Source organism: Pelecanus crispus, chromosome 7, assembly GCF_030463565.1.
Source record: "Pelecanus crispus isolate bPelCri1 chromosome 7, bPelCri1.pri, whole genome shotgun sequence".
Lineage (NCBI taxonomy): Eukaryota > Metazoa > Chordata > Aves > Pelecaniformes > Pelecanidae > Pelecanus > Pelecanus crispus.
Window position 1 is genome coordinate 12,153,704 of NC_134649.1, and position 22,679 is coordinate 12,176,382.

The window sequence follows — 22,679 nt, forward strand, 5'->3', positions numbered from 1 at the left end:
AGTAAAAGTGTCACTGCTAGTTTAACTACATATTAAACTCCTAATTAGGCTAATCAGGGTCTTTCTGGGAAAGAAAATTAAACTTACTATGCAAAATCCTGTCAAACACACAAACTGTAGACTATAAAAGCACCTCCCTCCCTCCACACACTCTTTTTGACAAATCCTCTTAGAGATTTATTTGCAACATTACTGGTGTAAAATCAACAAACCAATATGGCTCAACCCTATTCACAGCATCAATTATTTGAGTTGAAAATAATATTGGTTTGTTTAGAAAACAGTCATCTGTCATGACTGTCCACAAGGAGTGAACAGTTAATAGAAATGCACCTCATGAAGGGACTTGAAAGAGAAGCAGGAAAAGTTTGGGTGTTGGTGCAAAGCTTCCAGGAAAGGGAAGCACAGCAAGTGGTAAAGACAACTGTGAGCAAAAGAGAGTCTGGATGCTGCAGTACTATCACCAGCAGAGAAGAGAAAGCAGGGCTGGTGTGATAAGACAAAAACGTAAGGCAGCAAGACTAGAGTTACGCAGAGCCTCAAGGGATGAGAAAAGAAGTGAAAGTTTAAAACACAATAGAGTACCTCTCTCCAAGATAATCCATGGGAGGAGGTAGACGATCTGATAGAGCATCGTTAAATATAAGCGAGATAACTGTCAAATGTTAGGTGATGTTTCAAGGTGCCTTTGTATGACGAGTGCAAATTACCCTTCCACTCCTGAGCTCAAGCAAGGCGGGGGGAAAAAAAAAAAAAATCAAAGTAAAACATCAGGAAACTAATGTACAAACAATCCAAAACCAGCCTAAACAGTTCCACATGCACAAAGGTTTTTTCCCCCACTTTAAATAGCAAAGGCAAGAATGGCCTCATACCAGAAGGCATGAGGGATGATCTAGCAAACACTTATCTCACCCACACAGACACATTAAAAAAAAGAAGACTGAACTGCCGGAATTGCCATACTGAACAACTCACTCTTTAGATTAATTCCTGATTTAATGTTGGACACTGTCCAGCAATTCTTCAAAATTGCTAAATAGTCACGGAGCAGCAGGAAATTTTTAGCAAAATGAACTTGCATAAAATGTCCTATATTCAACTCAGGCAAAACACCTGTTAAACAGTGGTTTCAAAATATTTGATAAACACATGGTAAGTATAAAACATAGCAAGCATGTTACATTGCCAGAAAAACTGCTGAGCCATGATCAGTTTACAAATCCATAAAGGTTAAAACCAATCTGTACATTCCTAGGCTATGTCAGCACCAACAAAACACTGGAACTAAACTAAGCTTAAAAAAAAACCCACCAAAAAACACAAAAGAAAACCGCACTTCAGTTGAGGAGAGCAAGTACCACGCAAGGGGGAGAGGCCAAGCACTCTTTCAAGTCAGAACGGAAGGTTGCACTTTCAGCTTCTTCCTAGAAGAGCGGGGGACTTGCAGATTCTAGAAAAAGACAGCCCACATTTCTACAGGGTTCACAGATATAGTCAGAAATGGAAGATTCACAGGTTTTGAACAATATACTTGCAGTTTTGAATAATATACTGTGAAACAAAACACCTTTATTTCAAATTAAATAAAGCATCTGACTAGAAAGAAGTTCAAGCAGACTGTAGAAATCCAGATTTACACTCCACGCTTAGATTTGCAAAACTATTTGACAGCACTTGATGTGACAGCTCAGTAAATTCTGTAAAGGTCAATGAAGGAAAAACGATTAAGGGCCAGAAGAAGAAAGAGCTGGAACTAAAACTGCGTTTTCTTTGTAGAAGCTCATACACCTCTTTGTAAGGGTTTTAGTGTCTGGCAGCGTGTAGAAATTGTAAAAATGAACTCGGCAGAGGGATTAGAAGGGAAGCACAGCTGCACCCAGAGCACCACCTAGTCCACCGCACACACTCGGGTACTACACAAAACCATCATGAGGGATTACGGCAGCACCCAAAGAGCACTAAACGAAAGGTCACGTTTCCAAGCAGCGAAGTCCCCTGCGCCGCGGGACCGGCTCCCCAGAGCGCTGCTCCGAGCAGCGGGGCGGGGGCCGGGGGGGCGCGAAGGGCCGGGGGGGGCGCGAAGGGCCGCAGCCGCCCCTCGGCGGGGCCGGCGGCAGCAGGGCGGCGCTGCCCGGCCCCGCGGGCACCACGCGAGGAGGCTCTGGAAATGCCGGGAGGCGGCGGGAGCCTCGCCCGGCGGCTCGGGTCAGCGCCGGCCGCGCCGCGCCGCTCCGCTCCGCTCCGGAAGGGCAGAGCCCGCCGGGCCAGGAGGGCCGGGGGCGGGCGGGCACCGAGGGGGGCGGCTGCGGGGCGCCCCGCCGGCCGGGGGCGGGGGGGGGGGGGGGGTCGGGGTGCCCCGCGCGGGCGGCCCGCGGCGCCCGAGCCCGCGCCTCCCCTTCCGGCCCGGCGGTGACGGCCCGGCGGGGTCCCTCCCCCCTCCTCCCCGCCGCCGGGGCGGCCCGGACGGGGCGGCCAGGGGAGCAACCGCCGCGGCGCGGGCGCCAGAGGGGCCGAGGCGGATCCGGGCGGCCGCGGCAGCCGGGACCCGGAGCGGCCGGCCGGGACAGGTCTGAGCCGGCGGCCGGCGCCCCCGTCCCTTCCCCCCCCCCCCCCAGCCCGCGCCCCGCCGGGGCGAGCCCGGCCCCGCCGCCGCCCTCACCATTCTCCTCAGGGCCGGGCTGGGTCTCGGCGCCGACTCTGGCTCTCCTCGCGCCGGGCAGCTCCTGCTCGTGGTTCGGCGTCGGCGGTGGCGGGGCCTGTCTCCATCTATCGGGGCTGAGCTCGGCAGCAGCGGCGGGCTGGGTGGGGAGAAGCCGGGCGAGGACAGCGCTCCCGGGGCGAAGGGGAGAGCGGGGTGAGAAGGACGGCGCTGGCTCGACTCCGCACCGGGACCCAGCGCTGGCGGCGGCCTCGGCCCGGCGGCCCTTTCTCATAATTGTGCGACTCGGCCGGCGGAGAGCCGCGGCGCTGCCGCGTCAGCGCGCACCGCCCCCGGGAGGAGGGGGACGCCGGGGCGGCGCGGCCCGGCCCGCTCCTGCCCGCCCGCCCGCCGCGTGTCGCGCCGCGGCCCCCTCAGGGCGGAGGCGGGCCGGCCAGGGGCGGCGGGCGGCCTCGGCCGCGCCGCACCGCACCAGAGGGGGAAGGAGGAACCCCGGCAGCCTCCCGACATACCCCGAAAGGCGCAAATGCTGCCGGAGGGCAGGCGGCCGTGCCCGCCGCGGGCTGCTGGCGAGGCAGAGGCCGAAGGCACCTTAGAAGCGCAGCATCCCGGGACGGAAACCTGTGCGACTGGAAAGGCGTGGTTCGAAGAGGGAAGCTGTGCTCCCGAGAGCCCCGTCTCTCTGCAGAGCCATCAGCCTCGGCGCCGGGGCTCGGCCGGTGAGGGCAGAGAGCGGCGCGGCGCCCCGGGCTCGGCTCCCCGCGTCCCGGCCGGGAGCCGTCGCCTCGGAGCGGCTGGCTGGGGTAGCACGGCCCGGCAGGTCACGGGTGGCTGGTGCCTCCCGAAGGGAACCCGGCGCTACTCGTTATTTAATCATAATAGGGAACAGCGGTAGTTAAGTTTCGTTTAAGCTTTTCTTGCCGGTCGTGCTTAGGTATGGAAGTGCCGCCATTAGCAGTGTCAGACACGTTTTGTAACTCGGTCTGAGCAGAATTAGAGGAAAGTTCATTTTGGAGGGAGAAAGGAGGAGGCATTTCTTCCACTTCAATCAACTCTGTTCACAGTTCAGATTAGGAACTGCCCGGTTCAGATTAGGAACTGCCCAGGGCAGGAACCTTGACTTCTTTTGTCAGCAAAACTCGAGAATCAGTGTCACTCATAAAAAGCTTCATACGGTAATTCCCGCTACACGTTTCAGTATTCATCTTTTGCAACAAACCGTATGCTAGAATTTTGCTAGAACAAACCGCATTTCTAAGGGAAGAAAAAGCGATTAATTAAGCTTGGCTGAAATTACTGGTATTCCCTGAATATGAAAAATCAAGATTGCCTAGGAAAATCCTCTAAAATGTATGTCTAATATTACTGTTACGCCATTAATTTTTACGTAAGACATAGGGAGTTAAGATAGCTCAGTGTTCCCTTTGCAATGAAAACACAGTTCAAAAGTGAGTTAAATCTGGCTCAAAGGTCCTGGTACAATTTCTACAATACCATAGCCATACACGAGCAGTAATTTTGCATAAACTCAATCAGAACGTTCAAATTAATTTAGAAACTTTGATTTTCATTGTCGGGCCTTATCACTTGTCTGAGCTGTTGTGACATTATGTTGAATGTCGTCTTGTCCATCTCCCCTTGCTGCAAAAAGCCAGCATTAACTCCATGTAGTACTGGGCTAAGCTGATAGGCATGCGAGTGTGCTCACACCTGAACCGCCGGTTTGTGCACCACCGGGTAACCGAGCTCTGCACGCACTCACAGCCAAAAACCGGTGAGCCTCAGCATGACAGCAACGGCCTCTTAAGAGACTGAGGCTCAATACGCTACTAAATTTACTAGACCCCCTCCAATGATGAGAAAGGGACGATCAAAAAATCAAGCATTAAAAGAAAGCAGCAGAATTGGCAGCTGCTAGTTTAAACTGAGCTGTAGATCTCAAGAAACAAAGCGTCCTCGCAGGCAAGTCCCGTAGTAAATTCTGGTAGCAGAACCCATTTGCTGCAAACAATAGGCGCAAATTTGAGAAGACCCAGGCAACTGCGGGCATTCAGCTGCACATTAGGATGTTGCTGCGGGGAGTTCCTTCAGCTGCAGGGAAGCTGCTAATGCTTGTTTTTAGTTAACTTCAGAAGAATTTGTGGTGTCTTACACAGGTATGAAAATTAGGCTCCTAAGACTCTTAATTTCCATAGAATAGGAAAATCAGGCATTTCCAGGGAAACCTTAAATTAGTTCTGAATACAAGATGTCCCAACTAACAGGCTAAATTCACTCCCTTACTGCAGAAGTCCCAAGCCTGCTGATCTGCAGCTACTTGTTCCCACCCAGATTCCCCTCTGCCAGTGCTAGTTCTTGGCTTAAGGAGCAGGAACAGAAGGAGCAGTGGAAGCCTAGTACGATTTTTCTGGAGATGGTTCAAGAACTTTCCAAAGGAAAGCAGAGAAAATAGGGGATTTCTGAATACTTCAGCTAAGACTATAAAGCATTTCTGACAAAGTATCACAGTCCTGGCTTCCTCCCTTCCTTTTTCCCTTTCTAATTAATTAATCTAAACGTCTTCACATCCCACATGAAGTTAATGAGCAAGATCTTCTATGACTAGGTCCTTCATCTTGTCTCACAGCAGTATTTGGGCTATGCTGACTTAATTCGCACGGTTATCATGTTGGCCTCTAAGTTTAGTATTTGTAAATCGAAGAGCTAGAAGGAGCAAGGGAATTAGGAACAAGTAGCTGGAGGCCAGCCTGGGCATGAGACTTCTCTGGTACAAGCTATTGTTTTAGAACATGCTGGAGGTGAGGAATTTTCCATGCCTTTTTTCCTGTTGATCATGCAAAAATGTAAAGAGATTGACATCAAATTATTTGAGAGTTAAACTGTCTGTGATAAGCTTAGATGGAGAGACAGCACATTGTTTCACTGGAACAGCTTGTGAAGAAAATGAAGGGAAAGTGAGTCATCAACATCCTCTCTGCCTCACTCTGTCCGGGGGAGCGCGTCAGCCTTCAGACAGAGTGTTGTGAGGGGGGGCAGGACACAGTGCCACGGTGAAATACATCCCCATGACCTGGGACTGATGGCACATGGTATAAGGAAGTCACCTTACATCCTTTTATTACGTTGATCAACCATACAGAACATGACGTGATTTGACCCTAAGCTAAGCAGCGGTATTAGTCATTGAAAAAGAGTGAATTCTTGTACATGCAGATGCTAAGTCTTGTTTTCATCACAGTATCTCAACCTTAGAGGGCTAAGTAGTTAGCTAAATATTTGCTACTTGTCACCCTAAGTGTTACCTTCCAACCACACCAACAGTCAACTCAAAATTCCTCTGATATCTTCTTCCAAATCAACAACTGTCAGCTGTGAATTAGAAGGAAATAATGAAGCATTATTTTATACCTTACTGCATTTAAGGACCTTTAACCTGAAGCAAGCTTCTGTTATCTGAAATGGAATATAACTGGTTTAAACAAAACTCCTTTTGCCATGTGGTTCCTGTATCTCATTATTCTATCTCAAAGCAAACTATCAGTCTGTCACTGGCACTTCATGTTGAGTAATTATTTGTTATGTAATCATCACCAGAACTAGTAGAATTTGTGATGTCAACTTTAATAGGTTTTACATCGCATTAAACCAGCTGTAACTTGATCTCACCGCAGTAAGTGCTAAAGGATTGTAAGAAAGCTTTCTAAGGAAGCCTTTATCTCAATATTGCAATATCCAGTAGCCAGGATGAGGCTGTTTGATTGCTCACTCACCTGCATGGAGATGAAATACTGACTCATGCACAGAAAGAAAAAAAATAAAACACAGAATTCCTCTTTATGAGAAATGAAATGAGCTACCATTAAATAAAAGTAATCTGGTGTTGACTTTCTTTGTTTGACTCCATAGTAAGTTTTACCAGAGATACGTTCTGTTATTCTGCAGCTGTTCTTTTAAAGTTGTTGAAAATACGTGCTGGAGTTCACATAGTTAAATCAGATACAAATGCCAACTGATAAGGAGATCTAGTTAATATCCTACTCGAGGTCAAACAGATCTTGTGGAGAAACCATTTTTGTCCCTTACTAAAGTCACCTTTGGCAGAAAAGAGCTATTATTGATTCACTTTTCTTACTCTTGTAACAAGCATGAATTCTCCCGAAGCCTCCTTCCCCAGGTTTGCCCATTTCTGATATATCGAGGTAAATCAGCTGTCTAGCTGCAGCTAAAGTGGCAGCTCACCAGTTTACATTCTGACTGCTACTCCGGAACACTGAAGGTTCTTGCTGAAAAAATAAGTTTAAAATTTGTCAAGTAAGGCAGGAAAAAAGTGTAGGATGGCACAGGGATCTGTAAGTCCCCTCCATTATTTGTGAAGGGCTTTTCTAGTGCTGGAGTTGGAGAGTTCCTGTGAAAGTATTTTGCCCAATTCCTCTTGGATAATACACCAAATAACATTGCAAACATGCAACTTTTCAGCAATTCAAAATATGCTGTTTCAAAATGGGATGAATAGCTTATTGCTGTTAATCACAACATTTAGGAAATACAACCTAAAAGGAGGAGGCTTGTTTCCATTGAAGCCAGGGAAAATAAAACTCAAAAAATGTGTAACTTCACAGTTTTTGAACTGTTTAGAAATTTTGGTTACTTTGTTGGTATGTGGTATGGCCCAGAGTTACACATCGTCTGAAGAGGTCCCAATGGTTTAGTAATCTTTTTGCACTATACCAAGGTTCTTCAAAACCAAAAAGTAGTTAAGTCTAAGCAATGTGTTAGCTTTAACAGCTGAGACAGTATGAATTCCCTCAAAGGAAACAAGTGCCTTAGCTGTACATTCAAGAAATAGGTCATAAAATCTAGGGTAAATTCAGGATATATCAGGAGTAAAATAAGGTACAAAAATTTAATTTTGCATATTTAATAGTCAGAAAACAAATTATCCCCTGTACCCGATTTAGACTCCAATCTCACAAGCAATGTATGTATTTAAAGTAACAGAACGGTTCATGTATTAAAATTGGTAAAATAGCATTGCCATCTTACTGTACAAAGTAATTATAAAAAGGGAACGTGGAGGTAGCAGCCTTTAGAGATGAGAGCTGAGCTGGTACCACGCGAAGGCCACGGGTGCAGTTCAGCTCCCCTCTAACCATGAGAGCCCTCACAACAGCCCGAGGGTGCTTTCACTGCATTCAGCCTGGTAACTGGGGGGAGAGCATTACTGCACTTCCAACGTCAGCCATTTACTTTGCATCGCAGATGCAGGGAAAGCTATGTGAGGCTTCTCAGTTTTTCAGTGCTTCCCCATTTTTCTGGGCCTGGCAAATTACCACCAACACTAGGAAGGGCTGCTAGTGCGGGTTTCTGATGGCGGTGCAAAGGCCCGATGACCTAAAGCGCCAAGCTGGGAGTGCAAAGCCAGTAACTCAGGTTCGGCTTTGCGATATGGCTTGTCACATCCAAATTAGGCAAATGAGAGTGTGGGTTCTCCAGTTTTAAAATCTGCATTAAAGACACTCCATATTAATAGGAAGGGATATTCAAGGTAATGAGCCAGTCAAGTTGAGCACACACAGTAGTTCTGGAAGCGCCGTTTTGCCTTTGACATGCTCTGTAAGCGTACCAAAAAAAAAAAAAAAAACCAGCTACATTACCCAACCCATCATCTAAAGGCATCTAAAGTATAATGTAAGCATATGCTGTATTTAGGAATATGATACATTACTTACTGCTCAGAAAACTGTGTTTGAGAGCTTAACCAACACAGGCGGAAGTCTTGCATAAAACTGCCAAGGGCGTGCCTCCAAATGTCTCTACATGCGTAAAGCCAGGAGCCAGGAACAGTATGGGGACATTTACACCATAATGGTGACCCTCTGCAAGATTTTATCAGTGCCTGCCTTTCAAAAATAACTAAAGCAACTTTATGTCAGTTTTGTGCCTTCTGAACTTTCTCCCCCCATAACTTCTACAGGATTTTTAAAGCTTCCCCGTGAAAATTGTGCCTGCTGCAGTCTTCGGGCTCACAAATTCTTGGTTTGAGTTTTAGCTTGTTAGCAGCTGAGCTGGTGCACGGTGGACAGGTAGCGAGGTGGCCTTTCCATAGAGACACTCCATGGGGGAGAAGAAGAGGGGCAGCAGCTCCTTCCATGCCCGTGCTGCCCAAAGCAGCGGGGGAGAGGGGCAGCAGGCGGAGGTGCTGTTCGTCCCTGCAGCCAGGCAGCAGCAGGCAGGGCCGGCCTAGCGTGACGGTCTAAAGAAGTTGCTTTGCAAGAACAGGGCAGCAGGTCAAACCAACTGCTTCCTGAATTTGAGAACTCGGAGGCAAGTTCTCAGGTATCCTTACAGAGCTCTGATGGATTTTTTTTTTTTTTTTTTAAATCCAGGGATAGGTACCTCAATCAGAAGGTAAAATTTTAGGGGAGCCTATACAGGAATGGCCTTAATTGTCCAACTGTAAATTCTTATTTGAAAGTGACCCTGACAAAAGTGTCACTTTGTCCTGCAGAGGCTTGCTGTTCCATTTCCTAGAGAAAAAAAGGTACCAATGGGCATGCATTTGCTCTTTTTTCCATTGTTACTATAATGTAAATTTACTTTTAAAAATTATTTTTTAAATCAGCTACCAGAGAAATACTCACCTACCAGAGAAATACTCACCTACCAGAGAAATACCTTTTTGCTAATTTTCTGCAGGTAGTTGCCTTAAATCCATGAGGATGGATCAATTTACTGGCATAGTCTCCGTTACCTTTGGAAAGAAACATGAATTAAAAGGACCCCGCTCTTGTAGCTTTGATAGGGACACATCACAACAAAGCTTGAAATTAAAGTAACCGAGTTATTGTTGAACTTTTAAACATACCAATACCTGTTGTATTTCCTTGTATTCCCAAGCATGTACAATACAGAAGTTGATATATTCTGGTAGCCTTTCTGCAAAACACGGGGAGAGCCAGCGCAAGTGCTTTTCAGCTTCTAATAAAACTGTAAAAAACTTCCTTTACTTCTTTGGTTTTTCAAATCTAAGCCAGGCTGTTACACCAACATTAATGCAACCCTAGAAAGTCAGTGGGACGGTGACACAGATAAGGATGTGCAGAAGATAAGCTATTGTTTTAAATTACTGTTACTGGTGGATTGAGCTGGTGTAGGTATGACTGCTGCATTTGTTTTAAGAGAGTCCAAAAGACTAAACCTCCTCATAAACGCTCATCTCCATACTGGAACAGAGGCACATATTAATTGTCCAAGACAAAGTAATGTGCAAACACACTTCAAAACGTGTTGGTATTGCCCCAAATAGAAAAGAGGAGGAAGGAAAGGAGGTGAGTATGTGCAGGAGCAAGGGGAGGCAACAGAAAACCAGACAGCAGAGTACCTGTGAGCACACTCTTAAGAAAGAGCTGAAAGGGAGCTCTTTGATCTAAACACTTTATTGGTTAAAAGGTCTTTGAGCTGCAAGCAAAAAACCCCTATTCTCAGCTATTTGATGTCCTCTGTGTTCAGGGAAACAGGATTTTGCACATTCTTTATAAATAAGAGGGATTCCAGAGATACCTGAGCCTCATCATCAGCCTCTCTCAAGAACACAAAACCTTCAACTTTGATCACTCACTCCTGACAAAAGGGATAACAGTATGAGTTGCTCTCCTCTTCCTTTCCTCAAAAATTAGAAAAAGAAATCATTCACAGTAAAATGTGCTATATAGGCTACTTAAAAATAAAACAGTGCTTTAGCTTCTGAAAGCATTACAAATCCAAAGACAACTTTTAAATATGCTTAAATCTAACAGTTTAGTAGAAGTAAATTATTCCAAGTGAAAAATCAAACCCATGTTGTGGTGATAAAATTTGAGTTTTTCTATGAAGAAAAAAATAAATTTTCAGACTATTCAAGCTGGGAAACAAGCAGAAAAATGCCTTAATAATCAAGAGCAGTAGAGTTGGAAGGCTCCTCTATAGATTGCCTAGTCCAGCCCTCCTGCTCAGAGAAGGCTGCTAGGCTTGTGTCCACTTGTATTTTGAGTGTCTTCAAGGACGGAGACTCCACAACCTCTCTGGACAACCTGCTCCAGTGTTTGACCACACTCACAGTGAAAAGCTTTTCCTTACGTCTAAATGGAATTTTATTGTAAAGACTGGACCGATCTAAACAGGCAAGCACTTGTTAACTAATAATGACCCTCTTCCTTAGAAGAAAATGCCTCTCCTGCTTGTAATTTTGAAGCCTCTGAGATTCGCAGTTTTGATAAAGTGTCAAATGTACCAGCCTTAACAGTGGAATGCATATGGGGAACAGACAGTGAAAAACAAGTTTGCCAATTGCAGCTGTGTCTGTTCTTCCCAAGTTCTCTACCTTTTGAAGTTAAGTCAATTCAAAGAGCGTTTTGGAGAGTTTTCTCCCAGTTACATACTCAGTTACTGTTACTCAATGCTACTGGAACCTCCAGTGTATGAGCAGAAGAGGCTTAAAATATGTGAAAACATGGTAAATACAAACACACTATCGCAGGGTTCTAGGGATGTCTCCAGGATCACATATCAAGTGTATTTGGGTTCAGTGATTCCCCACCACCACTTCCAACCCAGCCTAGATTTCAAGACTGAAGCTTGGCTTTTTCTTGCCCTTCATGTCTAAGGCTTCTACAGCACTATTTCCCAGGCTGAATGCAAGTAAGCTTGTTACCATCAAGAAGTTTGCACGTGTTAACTCTCTGACTCACTGTTTGTCAGGTACACTTTCACAGAGCCCCATGATTAACAGTTGTGCAATACGCATTTGCCGAGTTAGACCAGTAAAATTGATGTAGCTCAATTCACAGACTTCAGTTGTCCCCCCTGCCCCTGGAAAAAAGAAAAAAAATGGCAAAAAAGCGCGATCCACCAAAACCACCACATAGGTATTTACAAACAGAATCATAACTCTGATACATCAGGCAGGATGGATAAAAACTGCAACTCCATATTTATGGGGGTGTATAATGAATTTTTAATTTACTTGGTATTATGAAGTGTTAACTGTTTTGCCATGAACGTTCACAGTAAGAAAAAGACGAGTCAGAACAAAGCAATTACTCAGCTATTTTTTTTTTCCAAGTACCATTTATTAATAACATTCTTCAGGTGATAACTTAAGAGTCATAAGGAAAGGGGCTATTGTCAGTAAACATACAATGAAAAGGTAGTAAGATTTTTATATTAAAGTATGACTAAAAAGGCTTTTAACATAGTGTTTAGCCCAACCCAATTTAATATTAAAAACATTCAAAATTGCTAAAAATGTTGCAATCAGTTCTATTCAACTTATAAAAACCTCATTTCAGTAGTCAATACTAACCTATTATTTATATAAAATCTTAAACTCCATTCTTAATTTTTGTAAACAAAGCACCTAAGCATTTGAAAGAAAAAAGTTAGTTTACGTCCCATTAAACTGCAGCACATGTGTGTGAAACCTCAGGCATGATCAGGCATGGAGCCTAATTAGGCACAAAACAAGACAGAGTTTCCACAGCCAGCTGCTGAATACACTTGTGTTGCCAGAGGTCGTCTTTATTTATACTAATTCCATTATCATTTATAGGCGAAAATTTAATAAATCCTCCACGCAGAACACTTCAAAGAGAAAAAGGAGTCACATTACATGGATTTGTGAAGCTTCTGAGGGCTCCGAGTAGTGCATGACTTTGAAAGAGTTATGACTTCTTTATCTCTTTCAGGAATTTCAGAAACTTCTTCATAACCATATCAGAAGACAAGTTTTCAGTCTGCTATTGGAACGCTGAGGTATGCTGTAATTTATTATTAAGTGCCAGTCAAATAAAAATTGAAGATGGTGCGCAAGATCATTGTATTCTGAGGCTGTCAGTTCAAGCTTAGGTCAAGAAAGTCAAGAGGGGCAACTACTAACATACGAAAACTGTTTGTAATTTCTGTTTTCTTAGGGAAGTTGCAAACAAGGTGGTTATCTTACCCGTATCAACTGGCACTACAGTCAATCTGTGTGAGCAGCAACAACTGGTACTCAGGCTGTAAGTTTGTCTGCTCCTGACTCTTGCGACCAAAGTTTAAACGTGATATAAATTACATAAAGCTGTGAATTTGCAGTAAGCCTTTGTTAATTGCCAATATAGATTTACAGTTGTCTTAATTAGCATACTTCCAAAGTAAATCTAGCTAAACTAGATTTAATCTGGGTAAGTCCTCCTGAGCCAACATGCCCCAAACTAACTATAAATGTCTAGAGGTGACCTTCAGACCAACACCGAGGCACTTACGTGAGGCACTGCAGGAAAGCCTGCATTGCCATTGCCCAGCATGTGCTTATTCAGTTGTTTTCTCCAGGGTTTTTGAACTTGTACTGACTATAGGAATGACATTCATTTAAAGAATAGGAAAAATGTTTTAACGAATACCTGACATTAGCACTAAGTGAACTCAGTGGTTTTCTGTTTGTTGCCTTCTCCAATTTTCTTTGGTGTAAAGTGTTAGCATTACAGCCATACAAATTTTCTATGCCTAATCCCCCTCAATTTGCAGTTTCCTGAAAAAAGAAAAGAGTCAAACGAACTCAAACTCTTCTAAATGCAAACTAATGATTTAATCTATTTCTCCTTTTCCAAGTCTTTAAAAGCTAAAACAAATTAAGATTAAACAAGTTAAACACATGCATTGGCCTTAACTAACACAGGCATGACTAGCGCTATTCAAACCTGTTGTTTTGTCTATCAATTGCAAAGAATTGTCAAAAATAGTTTAAAAAAAAAAAAAGTATGGTGTAGACCCAAAAGCTAAAAAAAAAAAATCTGTCCTGTCTTCCCCCATCCCTTTGAACTGATCCACAGCCAAATGAAGACTGCAAATACAGACCTAGTCTCAATGGGTAGAAGAACCAGGCCAGAGTTAACACTTCCTCCCCCCCAAAAAGCACTTCTTGAGCAAAAAAACCCTCTTGCCTTTCGCACCATCTTGTTTGTCAACTATTCCAGGAGCTGCACCTAAGTTCCCAGGACCACTGTGTAAGTGCCTCCCCCTCTTTTATTTTTTTTTTTTTTTAATGGTTGGTGATGTATATAATCCGAAAGACTTGCACCAAAGCTGAACAATTTTCACAGTTAAGGCATAAGCCAGTGACAGTACGGGGCGGGGGGGGGAAGCTCACAACCCCAAGCTAAATTTGCCCTGTTACCTATTTTACGGCTTACAATGTACATAGCCTAACATACACTGTTTATTCAATTACTTGCAGTAATGGAACTATAGTTTCATTCTTTAGTTGCTATAGTTACATTACTACCAATCTTTGCATTCAAAATCTGGAAAGGAATCCTATGAAGGGTACTGTACCTTTTTTTTTTGTGAAACTTGACTAGTTTAATAAGTTTCTTAATCAAAATTAAGAAAACATTTCATGCATCAAACTGATATGGGCAAGAAACTTTTATAAAAATATACTGTATAGAAACACATTTGGAAAATTGCATAGAAAATATCCTTTTATTTAAATCAAAATAAGGCACGGTTTTACTAGCTATGGTTTGGATGTAAAAATGCAAGTCTATTTTGATTACTTCTATGTTATTAACAATATTTTCCATAAAAATATAAGTGTGGGAGTAAAAACCCCTTTTACACAGAGTAGGAAATACTCTATTGTAAAACTTCACCAAATTTACTGTAATTCATTTGTAGAAAATTTGAATACTATTTTCAATCAGGATCCTACATGTTATTGTCCTCCAGGCTGTTCACTGGCTGATGCTGTGCTTTCTTCATTTCCTGTGTAATCCAGGTGTTCCATCATCTAAGTGTAAAAAGAAAAGGAAAAACAAAAAAAGATGGCTCTTTATAAAGAAATACTGATTTCCCCCCATTGCTCCAAAGTATTTGTTAGCTAAGAGAATTATAATTGAACATGTGTTAGAGTGCATTTTAGCAGCGTGTAGATAGGAAGTCCTCTATAGATCAGAAAAGTATTCAAGCCAAATAATCAAAGCTCTCTTAGCTAATGCTTTCCACTACAAAAGCATTCTCCAGCCAAGGATCCAAGTACTCTACAAGAAAGTAAACTGAGGAGTCAAAAGTGTTTCAATTATTAAATACAGAGAACAAAAAAACCCGATTGGGGTTAAGCAAATTTTTCAAAGACAGTTTGGAGAAATAGACCCTAGGATCCTACTTAACATTTACACAAAGCAAGCAATAGCTTGAACAGAAAAGACTAGCTTTCTCTTTTCATGACAGTAAAAGCTAGCTAGATTACAGTTAGTAAAAACTAACTGTATTGGCACCATTTCTTTGCAAATTTTCCTTTTAGTTTAAAAAGAATAAAGGAAATTAAATTGTAAAGTCCCACAACGGAAGAGAATCTAAACCAGATTACTATGTAGACTGATTATGCTTTCCAATGAACGTAACTGATTAGGTCACCTGAGTAACCCAGGACAATATTGCACATTTCCTGGCTAAAAAGCAGCCTGTTTCCCTATCCATTGCTGTATTCCTAGAGGGCAGCGAAGGCTCTGGTTTCCTCCCTGGGACCAGGCATTGAATAAATTACAGAGGTAATACACACATTTGTTAGCATGACAAACTGAGACCCATCAGTTTGAGGGCTTCAGAATTAAGCATGATTAACAAGAGGCCAAGGATTGGACAGTTTTGACAGCTGATAACCAGAGACAGAAGATACAGCAGTAGTAAAACTAATGCTGAAAAACAGAATGTGTCAAGGAGCTCACATGCCCAGCGTGGCAGGATTATTAGGACAAGGTCATAACGCTTTCAGCATCAAAAGGCAGAAAACCCTACATACGTTGTTCCACAGTGGCATATCCTACCCAGTAGTAGCAAGGCTCCCTGTCTTTCTGTAAAACAGCTGCTCACTGCATGGGTTCTAAGCTGGCCAGGTTTCCATGCGATGAGGACATGATTGCTTTCATGTCTTACCATCACCCACTGGAGGACCCTCGGCAAGATAAAGCCAGGCTCCAACACTGTTGTGTCATATGCACTTTGGTGCGGTATAATTCTATATATAGGGCAAAGAGAGTAGTTCCATTAACTTCTCTCTTCTTCTCTAGCCATGACCCACCTCTGTGCCATACCCTCTTTTACACCAACACAATTGTTTCATTGCAAGGTATACAAACATACCTTATTAAACCCAGGTTTGTTTAAACAAACTATTTCCCAATCCAGACGCACCAGCATGCCATGCAGTAAGTTGAGATAACAGTTCCAAGGCAGAAACAAGTCACTGGGACTTGGGTAAGGCTTAGGAGTGACCTAGTGGCCACCATATCAATCTGACTAAAATCAGAAAAGGTCTTTCACATCCCTCCCTTCACATGTCAGAATTAAGACAAGAAGAATTAAGGCAGGCACTAGTCTTGCTGATACATCTCAGAACTGAGCTATAGCAATAGCACACGCTCAGTCCAGCAGTGAATACCAAGCTCCCGTGCTAATGACAATCTTGCATTCACTTCAGTATATCTAGAACTTTCCCCTGGCACTGTGACCAAAAACCCACATCAAAAGTCACCCAAAACAAAACACTCCCTACAATTACAGAAGCCAAACTGTCATTTTGAATGAGGATTGAAGTATTTGTTCCGGGATAAAACAACAACAAAGCACCCCCGCACGGTACCACATTACATCGAGTAATGCCAGGTACCTTCCTTCATACTAGGGAGGATCATCTAACAGCTGGCATAGAACAGGTAGTTTTGGTAAGCATTTTTGTAAAATCTTTCCCTATTAAATTGGCAAGATGCGTCCAGAAGGAAGAGTTAACATTATTTGCAACAATTCAGTGTATTCCAAACTCCAAGATTCTTCTCTTAATTGTACAACGAGGTAAGTAGCACAAAATGGTACTTACGCTGGAGATACCACCTGTACTTAAATTTTAAAGTCTCTGCATAATGTATCAGATTTTTAAGTTAACTTTAAAACCGAAATGGCTAGTTGAGCATAAAGGGTGTTTGGGGGCTTTTGATAGACATAAATGTTACAAGGCAAAAAAAAAAACCCCAAAAACCCAAAACAAAACACCACACCCCATTTCTAATCTCTCCACCATATAGAAGAAGGATAGCCCACAACTTGAAGTCAGGGACAACAGGTGCCTTTCTAGAAGTGTAAGATTGCACTAAGCAGCTTTTTCCACAAGTATATCTCAGTGGTAGGTATTCTCAGGACCACCCCAACCTCACAGCCTCAGCAGAAGCTGCAGGAATCTTTAGGATAACCAGCAGCAAGATGAAGGCACCATGCTGAAACCCTGGACAAAGTTGCTGTTTCAAGCCTTGAAAGAGCCAAAGGAATCGGACCATACGCTGTCGAGAGCTGATGAACGTTTTTAAAGTGGAAGAGATTCAGATGCTTTTCTCCCACATCTGAACTCCTGACAGTTTTTAAGGGGGGGGGGCGGGGGGAGGTGTCAAGATAGCTTTGTAACTAAAATACATTTATGTTTAACCTATCTCCTAACATGGTGAACTATCAAAACCCAAAATAAATTAAAAAAAACCAAAGCCACACACAGAGCCAAACTAGAAATGGCAATACAAACTTCTACCTGTAAAAGAGTACATAGCACTTGTGCACACACTTGACTGCAAGATTCACTCTGATGATGTTGAATTCACATAATTCTTAACAACTTACAGCTATGATTAATTTGCAAGTATCTAAAAATGCGATTTAAAATTGCAGTACTAAACAGCAGGTACATGCTGTGCAACATGCCAATGACAAATCTGTTGATTATTTCAGAGAGATAAGAAAGCTTGCTAAACACTTCAAATTGACAGACTCTAAAAAGTTGCAAGACTATTCTATCTGGAAGACTTCAAAGTTGCATTAGTCCACTAGATTTTTCATGATGTTACTAAAATGATTTCATAGATTGTACTGATACAAAAACCAAACAGTATTTTTAAATTAAATCAATAACTGGGAAATAAGTATCAAATTAGTTTATCATGCAGGCATACATGAGGAGTATAAGCAATTCAGAAAACCTAGAAAAACCTTTATGATATGCTTCACAGCAGCAACACTGCTCATTTGGTGGTAGGAAAGTAGGTACATTACTCTCCCAAAAAATCCGTGTGCTTCAGTGAATAGTTAAAATGTTTTTCTGTGCAGCAACAAGACTACAGCTCAAGACTACTCCATAAAAAAGCCACAGACAGCATAACTAGAATTTAAGACTGCATCATTATGCAGAAACAGAAATGCTCGCAGCTAAGAATTATGGGACCTCAGAGCTATCTTAGGGAGTCAAGTATTTCCCATATGTATAAAGTAAAAATTGAAAAACTGATTTTCAAAATCCTATCCAAGAACTATTCCAAGGTCCTATTCCAAGAACTTGAGTGCACACAGCAGGACAAAAGAATTTTAAGTTATAAAAATACAGTCTGGCCATCTGATTTTAATTTGCACTCAATCCCTCCCACTTCCTAACCTCTTCTTGGGTTTCTATCTAATTTATTTATTATTAAGGCTTTTTAATGAGACTTACATTGTTAAAGTACTCTTTTTTAGAAGAAAGAAGCTAAGGAGAAAAGTACTTTTTAGTTCAGAATTTAAGACACGGTCAGGCAGAGTTCACCATCTCAAATTGTCTTCAGTGTATAAGGCAGACAAGCTACACTGTATAAATAGATGTGTAACTCTAGGCTGATGACTATAATTCAAGATTATATTTAAATGCTTAAATTCTGCAAGAAGTTGAAATTGGAAAGCTTGCATTGCTCTCTCCATGCTGTGCTTGAGACAGCGGACAGCTCAAATAAATACCATCAGTGTTAGCGGTCATGAGCTATAGCCTACTAAGGTTAAACCTTCTCGCTGCAGTCTAGAAGTTGTAGCAGCAAGGCCACAAAAGCTGGTCTGAATCCTTGCTCCCTACCCCACTGCAAGCATGGCAGACAGTACAGGATAAAGTATATTGGTGAGTAGTAAGATGATAGAGGGACTGTAGACATGGTTACTAAAGGCAAGTTATAATGCTGAACATTATAACAGAGGACAACAAAATTGTTGTTTAGCACTAAGCAGGTTTTCATGTCAATGCAGTGACACAGAAAAATTAGGTGAATTACTTCCATATAGGTAACAACAGAGGAACTAACACCAATTCTAAATATTTGAAGATACTCCTAGGGATCTGGGAAATTACAGAGGCATACAAAGCCTGCCTTCAGGCTTCGGAATCATGGCTCCATTGGTACTTTATATTAAGTTTTCCTGTATTCCTTTAAAGAAAGAAAAAAACCCAACCAAAACCACCTAAGCATAAAACCAGATTTATAGCTTGTCTTCACTTCTACCCTCTTCTATTGAATTAAAAAGAAAAATTAAAAAGACGACAGACGCAAAAAAGAATGAAAAGAGGCAGCAGAGGGGAAAAGAGAAAAAAGAAACCATAAGATGATTCATAAAGTTGCATTAAAAGAAGGCCATAATCACACCTTGTAGCAAAGGCGTCCTGGAGGAGTCCGATACCTAAATAAAATTCATTCCATTATTAAAATCATACACAACAAAAATCAGAAAAAAAACAAAACTCAAAAAAGCAAACTAATGGATTATAAATAAACAGCAGCATTCATGAAGTTTAGTCACCTGATACACTGTACATGCTCTTGTACCCCTATTCTTAGCACACTTTGCTCTAACAAGTCTGCAAGGTTTCTCTGTTCCCATGAGGACAAAGCAAACCTCTACAGAAGTCTGGTCACCCTTGTCAATGGGCAGCTCTGCTACAGTCCAGATTACCACTGTTGTAGCAAAAAATAGTCTTCTGTCACCTTTCTGTATCTGTGCTCCTCACAACGAGCACTGAAAGCTGGAGATTTCAACCCTGAGGTTGTCTGGAGGTTTTTTGTACGTTTTTTGCGTTTGGTGGTGGTGTTGGTTTTTTGGTTTTTGGTTTTTGTTTTTGTTTTTGCTTGTTGGTAAGTTCAGCAAGGACAGTTCAAACTACAGCTTTATGTGGGGAGGACAATATGTAAGAAAGATCAACACGGAAGCATTCCGAGAGTGCAACTTGAATAACACTCTCTGGAAATAAAAACCTAATAGAGGAAAAGTTCTTCAGAAAGTTATAGAAAAATAGGAGTTAGTAAAGCTACACCGAGATGTTCAATCACAGACAAGTCTAACTCAGGGGTGGTGGAAATCAACATTTTAAATTGTGCCAGAAATGAAGTCTTCTGACCTCAAAACAAGCTGAAGTTCAGAGCAATTTTAATCCTTCAAGAAACCATGAAAGGACATTAAATAACTACTATGGCAACATAATTCTTCCAAGTATGAGTTTTGCTATGAGAATTGCAAGAAATTTTTGTCACTGAAGAGACTTGTCAGATTTACCTAGGCCAATACTACTCAGAACTCAAGTGAGCAAAATAAATTGCAAAGCTTTTTTGCCCCAACAGTTGCAGAGTTACTGGGCTTTATTTATGCGACACTTTATTTTATTTTAGAAGAGCAAACAGTCACCAATTTATATACAAATGCATGGTAAGCCAAATTCATTCTGACCTACAGAGAAACATTTCTATTCACTGGACCTATGAAAGGAAAAGAGTTGTTTTTGTAGACAGACAGACAGGGTATCTAGTTAAAGCTGAAGATCTGAGTAATTTCATACCTCGCCAATCTCCAGATGAAGCAGGTGTAGAGTATTAGATCAAGAAAAGGTAGCATTTAGCTGATACTATTATAGGAGCCACGTGCCTGCAGTTTTATGTTTACAAGAATTACCACCACCTTAACTTCCATTGATCCACTTAAACCATGCAATCCAGAAGCTGAAAAAGCAGGAGCTGCTCCTTTCCACCACCAACTTCACAGCACCCACCTCCCCACGCATCAGACTATCCATTCTCTGAGCCAGGTTCAACACAGCCTAGATACAGGCAACAGCTGCTGAATTCAAACAATATTGGACTTTAGGTCTCAAACAAAATTTAGAGTAATCTCAGGACTGGTCTGTCTTCTGATAAATGCCAGCTGACAAGGGGTACCGGCACACTCAGTTACTGCAGCAAGTCAAATCAGGGGGAACGTGCACATGTCAACAGGCAGAGGCAGGCAGCTGGTGGGATTCTAAGGACTGCAATTCCTGGGTAGTGTTAGAGATAACCAGAGGGGAAATGCAGAATACCAAAGGAACGTGTACACAGCATGTGCTGCAATAGAAAACAGTTATATAACCACCCAGCTATTTTGTTGCTGAATGCTCCATATCATCCTGGTGATGCAGGACACCAGTGATGCATGGGAAGTTTCTAAAATTCTAGCTCATCACCAACTTTTTTGAACTGTCTCTTAATACAGGACTAGTGCAGATTGGAATCTGCATGCTTAGTTCAGTGACTCATGTTATACTGCATCAAGATATAGTTGAGGAATGTTAAAACATGAAAAAACATTTCAAAGAAAATAAAACAGAACAAATTACTTCTTCCTATGAGTACTGAACCAGCCATTTCATCTCCCTTAAGCTCTGTTCTGCCATGTCAACTACTAGACTAAGATTCTCTAAGAGTAAAGACTATTTTTCCTTATTCATTCCAGAAGATAAACCAACACTAAGACTAGCAAAAATTGGATTGCGAGTGATACGTTACCAAGTACTTAGAGAAGCACATACTCAAAGGAATTAACAACAATGAAATACTCAAGGCATCCAGCCTACCTGGTAACTGCTTCCTTTCCAAAACTTCTTCATCTCTTTGCGCCTCCAAGCAACAAGCGAGCTAGTAATGAGTGTACATGGTACAAGATAGAGTAGGGCAGGTTGTCCCATCTTCATTAATGCCAAAACAATGAAAGTCAGCACCATACCAACAGCATAAGCTACAAAAAGATATTTATACATACACAGTCAAGAACAGCTGAATTTTTAAATTAAGTCACTCATTTAGTAAGCCAGAACTATTATTTTTTTAAAAGTAGTATCTTCCTTATTAATATAATGGAAGAGGGACAATAGGTTGCTCTGTATTTGCGAGCTTTCTCAAAGCAACTGACTACCATAAAGACTGCTCACCTTAAATATGGGCAGGCACATTAAAAAAAGATTATAAAGAGATTGTTGATAACATTGAACCTTTACCTGAAGAAAACTATCTAGTTCTGCCATTTAGAAAAAGCATGAAGATTAATGTTGCTGAAATATCACAATTTACCTATTGTACAGGAAATGTAGTATACAGAAGATGAACTTGTTTGAACATCAAATCTTCGACAATAGGCAACCAGAAGCCCTTGACAGGGAAGGGGGGGAAGGGGGCAGGGAAAAAACACCACAAAAGGATTAATGAAATATTTAGCCATGAATTTTTTTCTCCCCAATCCTCCAAATCAAAGCAGCATAAAAAGACATTATAGTAAGACTTCCCATTACTGTATGTTATCTTCTACCCATTTATTTCTGGAAAGACAAGAACCAGTTTAAGAAATCCTATGGTAAGTCTTGAAAATCAAAACCATAATGCAAATATGAGCCAAGTGAACTTAGTATTAAAAGGTCTTGGTTTTTTTAAGCAAGCTAATTAAATTGTGCTATTTTCAATTTTGAAGGCACTAACACAGAAGAGTAACAACCTAGTTTTAATACTTTTCTTAATAGGATTTTAACAGTCATTCTTAACAATCAGCATTTCTGCCTCAGTACGAATCACAGGAAAAGGGAGAGGGGAAAGCATGCTGTTCACGAGATGGTGCTTTGTGCCTGACACAAGTAATTTGCTCAAGACTCCAATTATGGCAAAATTCAGCTCTTCAGAGAAAGATGGAAAAACTTGATAATGCATTTTCCATTATCTCACCTCTAATTAGGTAGTCTAGGATACAAAAATACCATGAAGTCACAGAATACTTGCCTTCTGTGAGATTTCGATGAGATTTAATTGATACTGACAACGGGATTTATCTGTGGGACTTGTATTTACACAATACAGGGCAACAGAAAAGCAAAACCCCT

The 22,679-nt window shown here is 42.0% G+C and overlaps 2 protein-coding genes across 5 annotated transcripts in view; both read right to left on the reverse strand.

Annotated features, from left to right (window-relative positions):
* Positions 1–2,936, reverse strand: part of TRPM7 (transient receptor potential cation channel subfamily M member 7) — a 57,786-nt gene extending 54,850 nt beyond the window's left edge. Inside the window, exon 1 of the mRNA XM_075714158.1 lies at positions 2,663–2,936. Within this exon, the coding sequence (XP_075570273.1) occupies positions 2,663–2,936 (274 nt within the window). The remainder of the gene's footprint in view (positions 1–2,662) is intronic.
* A 9,509-nt stretch (positions 2,937–12,445) lies between these two features.
* Positions 12,446–22,679, reverse strand: part of SPPL2A (signal peptide peptidase like 2A) — a 29,576-nt gene continuing 19,342 nt past the window's right edge. For 2 of the 4 annotated variants that reach the window (XM_075713604.1, XM_075713603.1), the window contains 4 exons: positions 21,883–21,960; positions 21,390–21,550; positions 19,156–19,189; positions 14,398–14,468 (listed from right to left, as the gene is read on the reverse strand). In XM_075713604.1, the coding sequence (XP_075569719.1) occupies positions 14,437–14,468; positions 19,156–19,189; positions 21,390–21,550; positions 21,883–21,960 (305 nt within the window). In that variant the 3' untranslated portion in view covers positions 14,398–14,436. Of the gene's footprint in view, positions 12,457–13,815; positions 14,469–19,155; positions 19,190–21,389; positions 21,551–21,882; positions 21,961–22,679 lie in introns of those variants that run through there. The other 2 variants (XM_075713602.1, XM_075713601.1) reach the window with 2 other exon arrangements.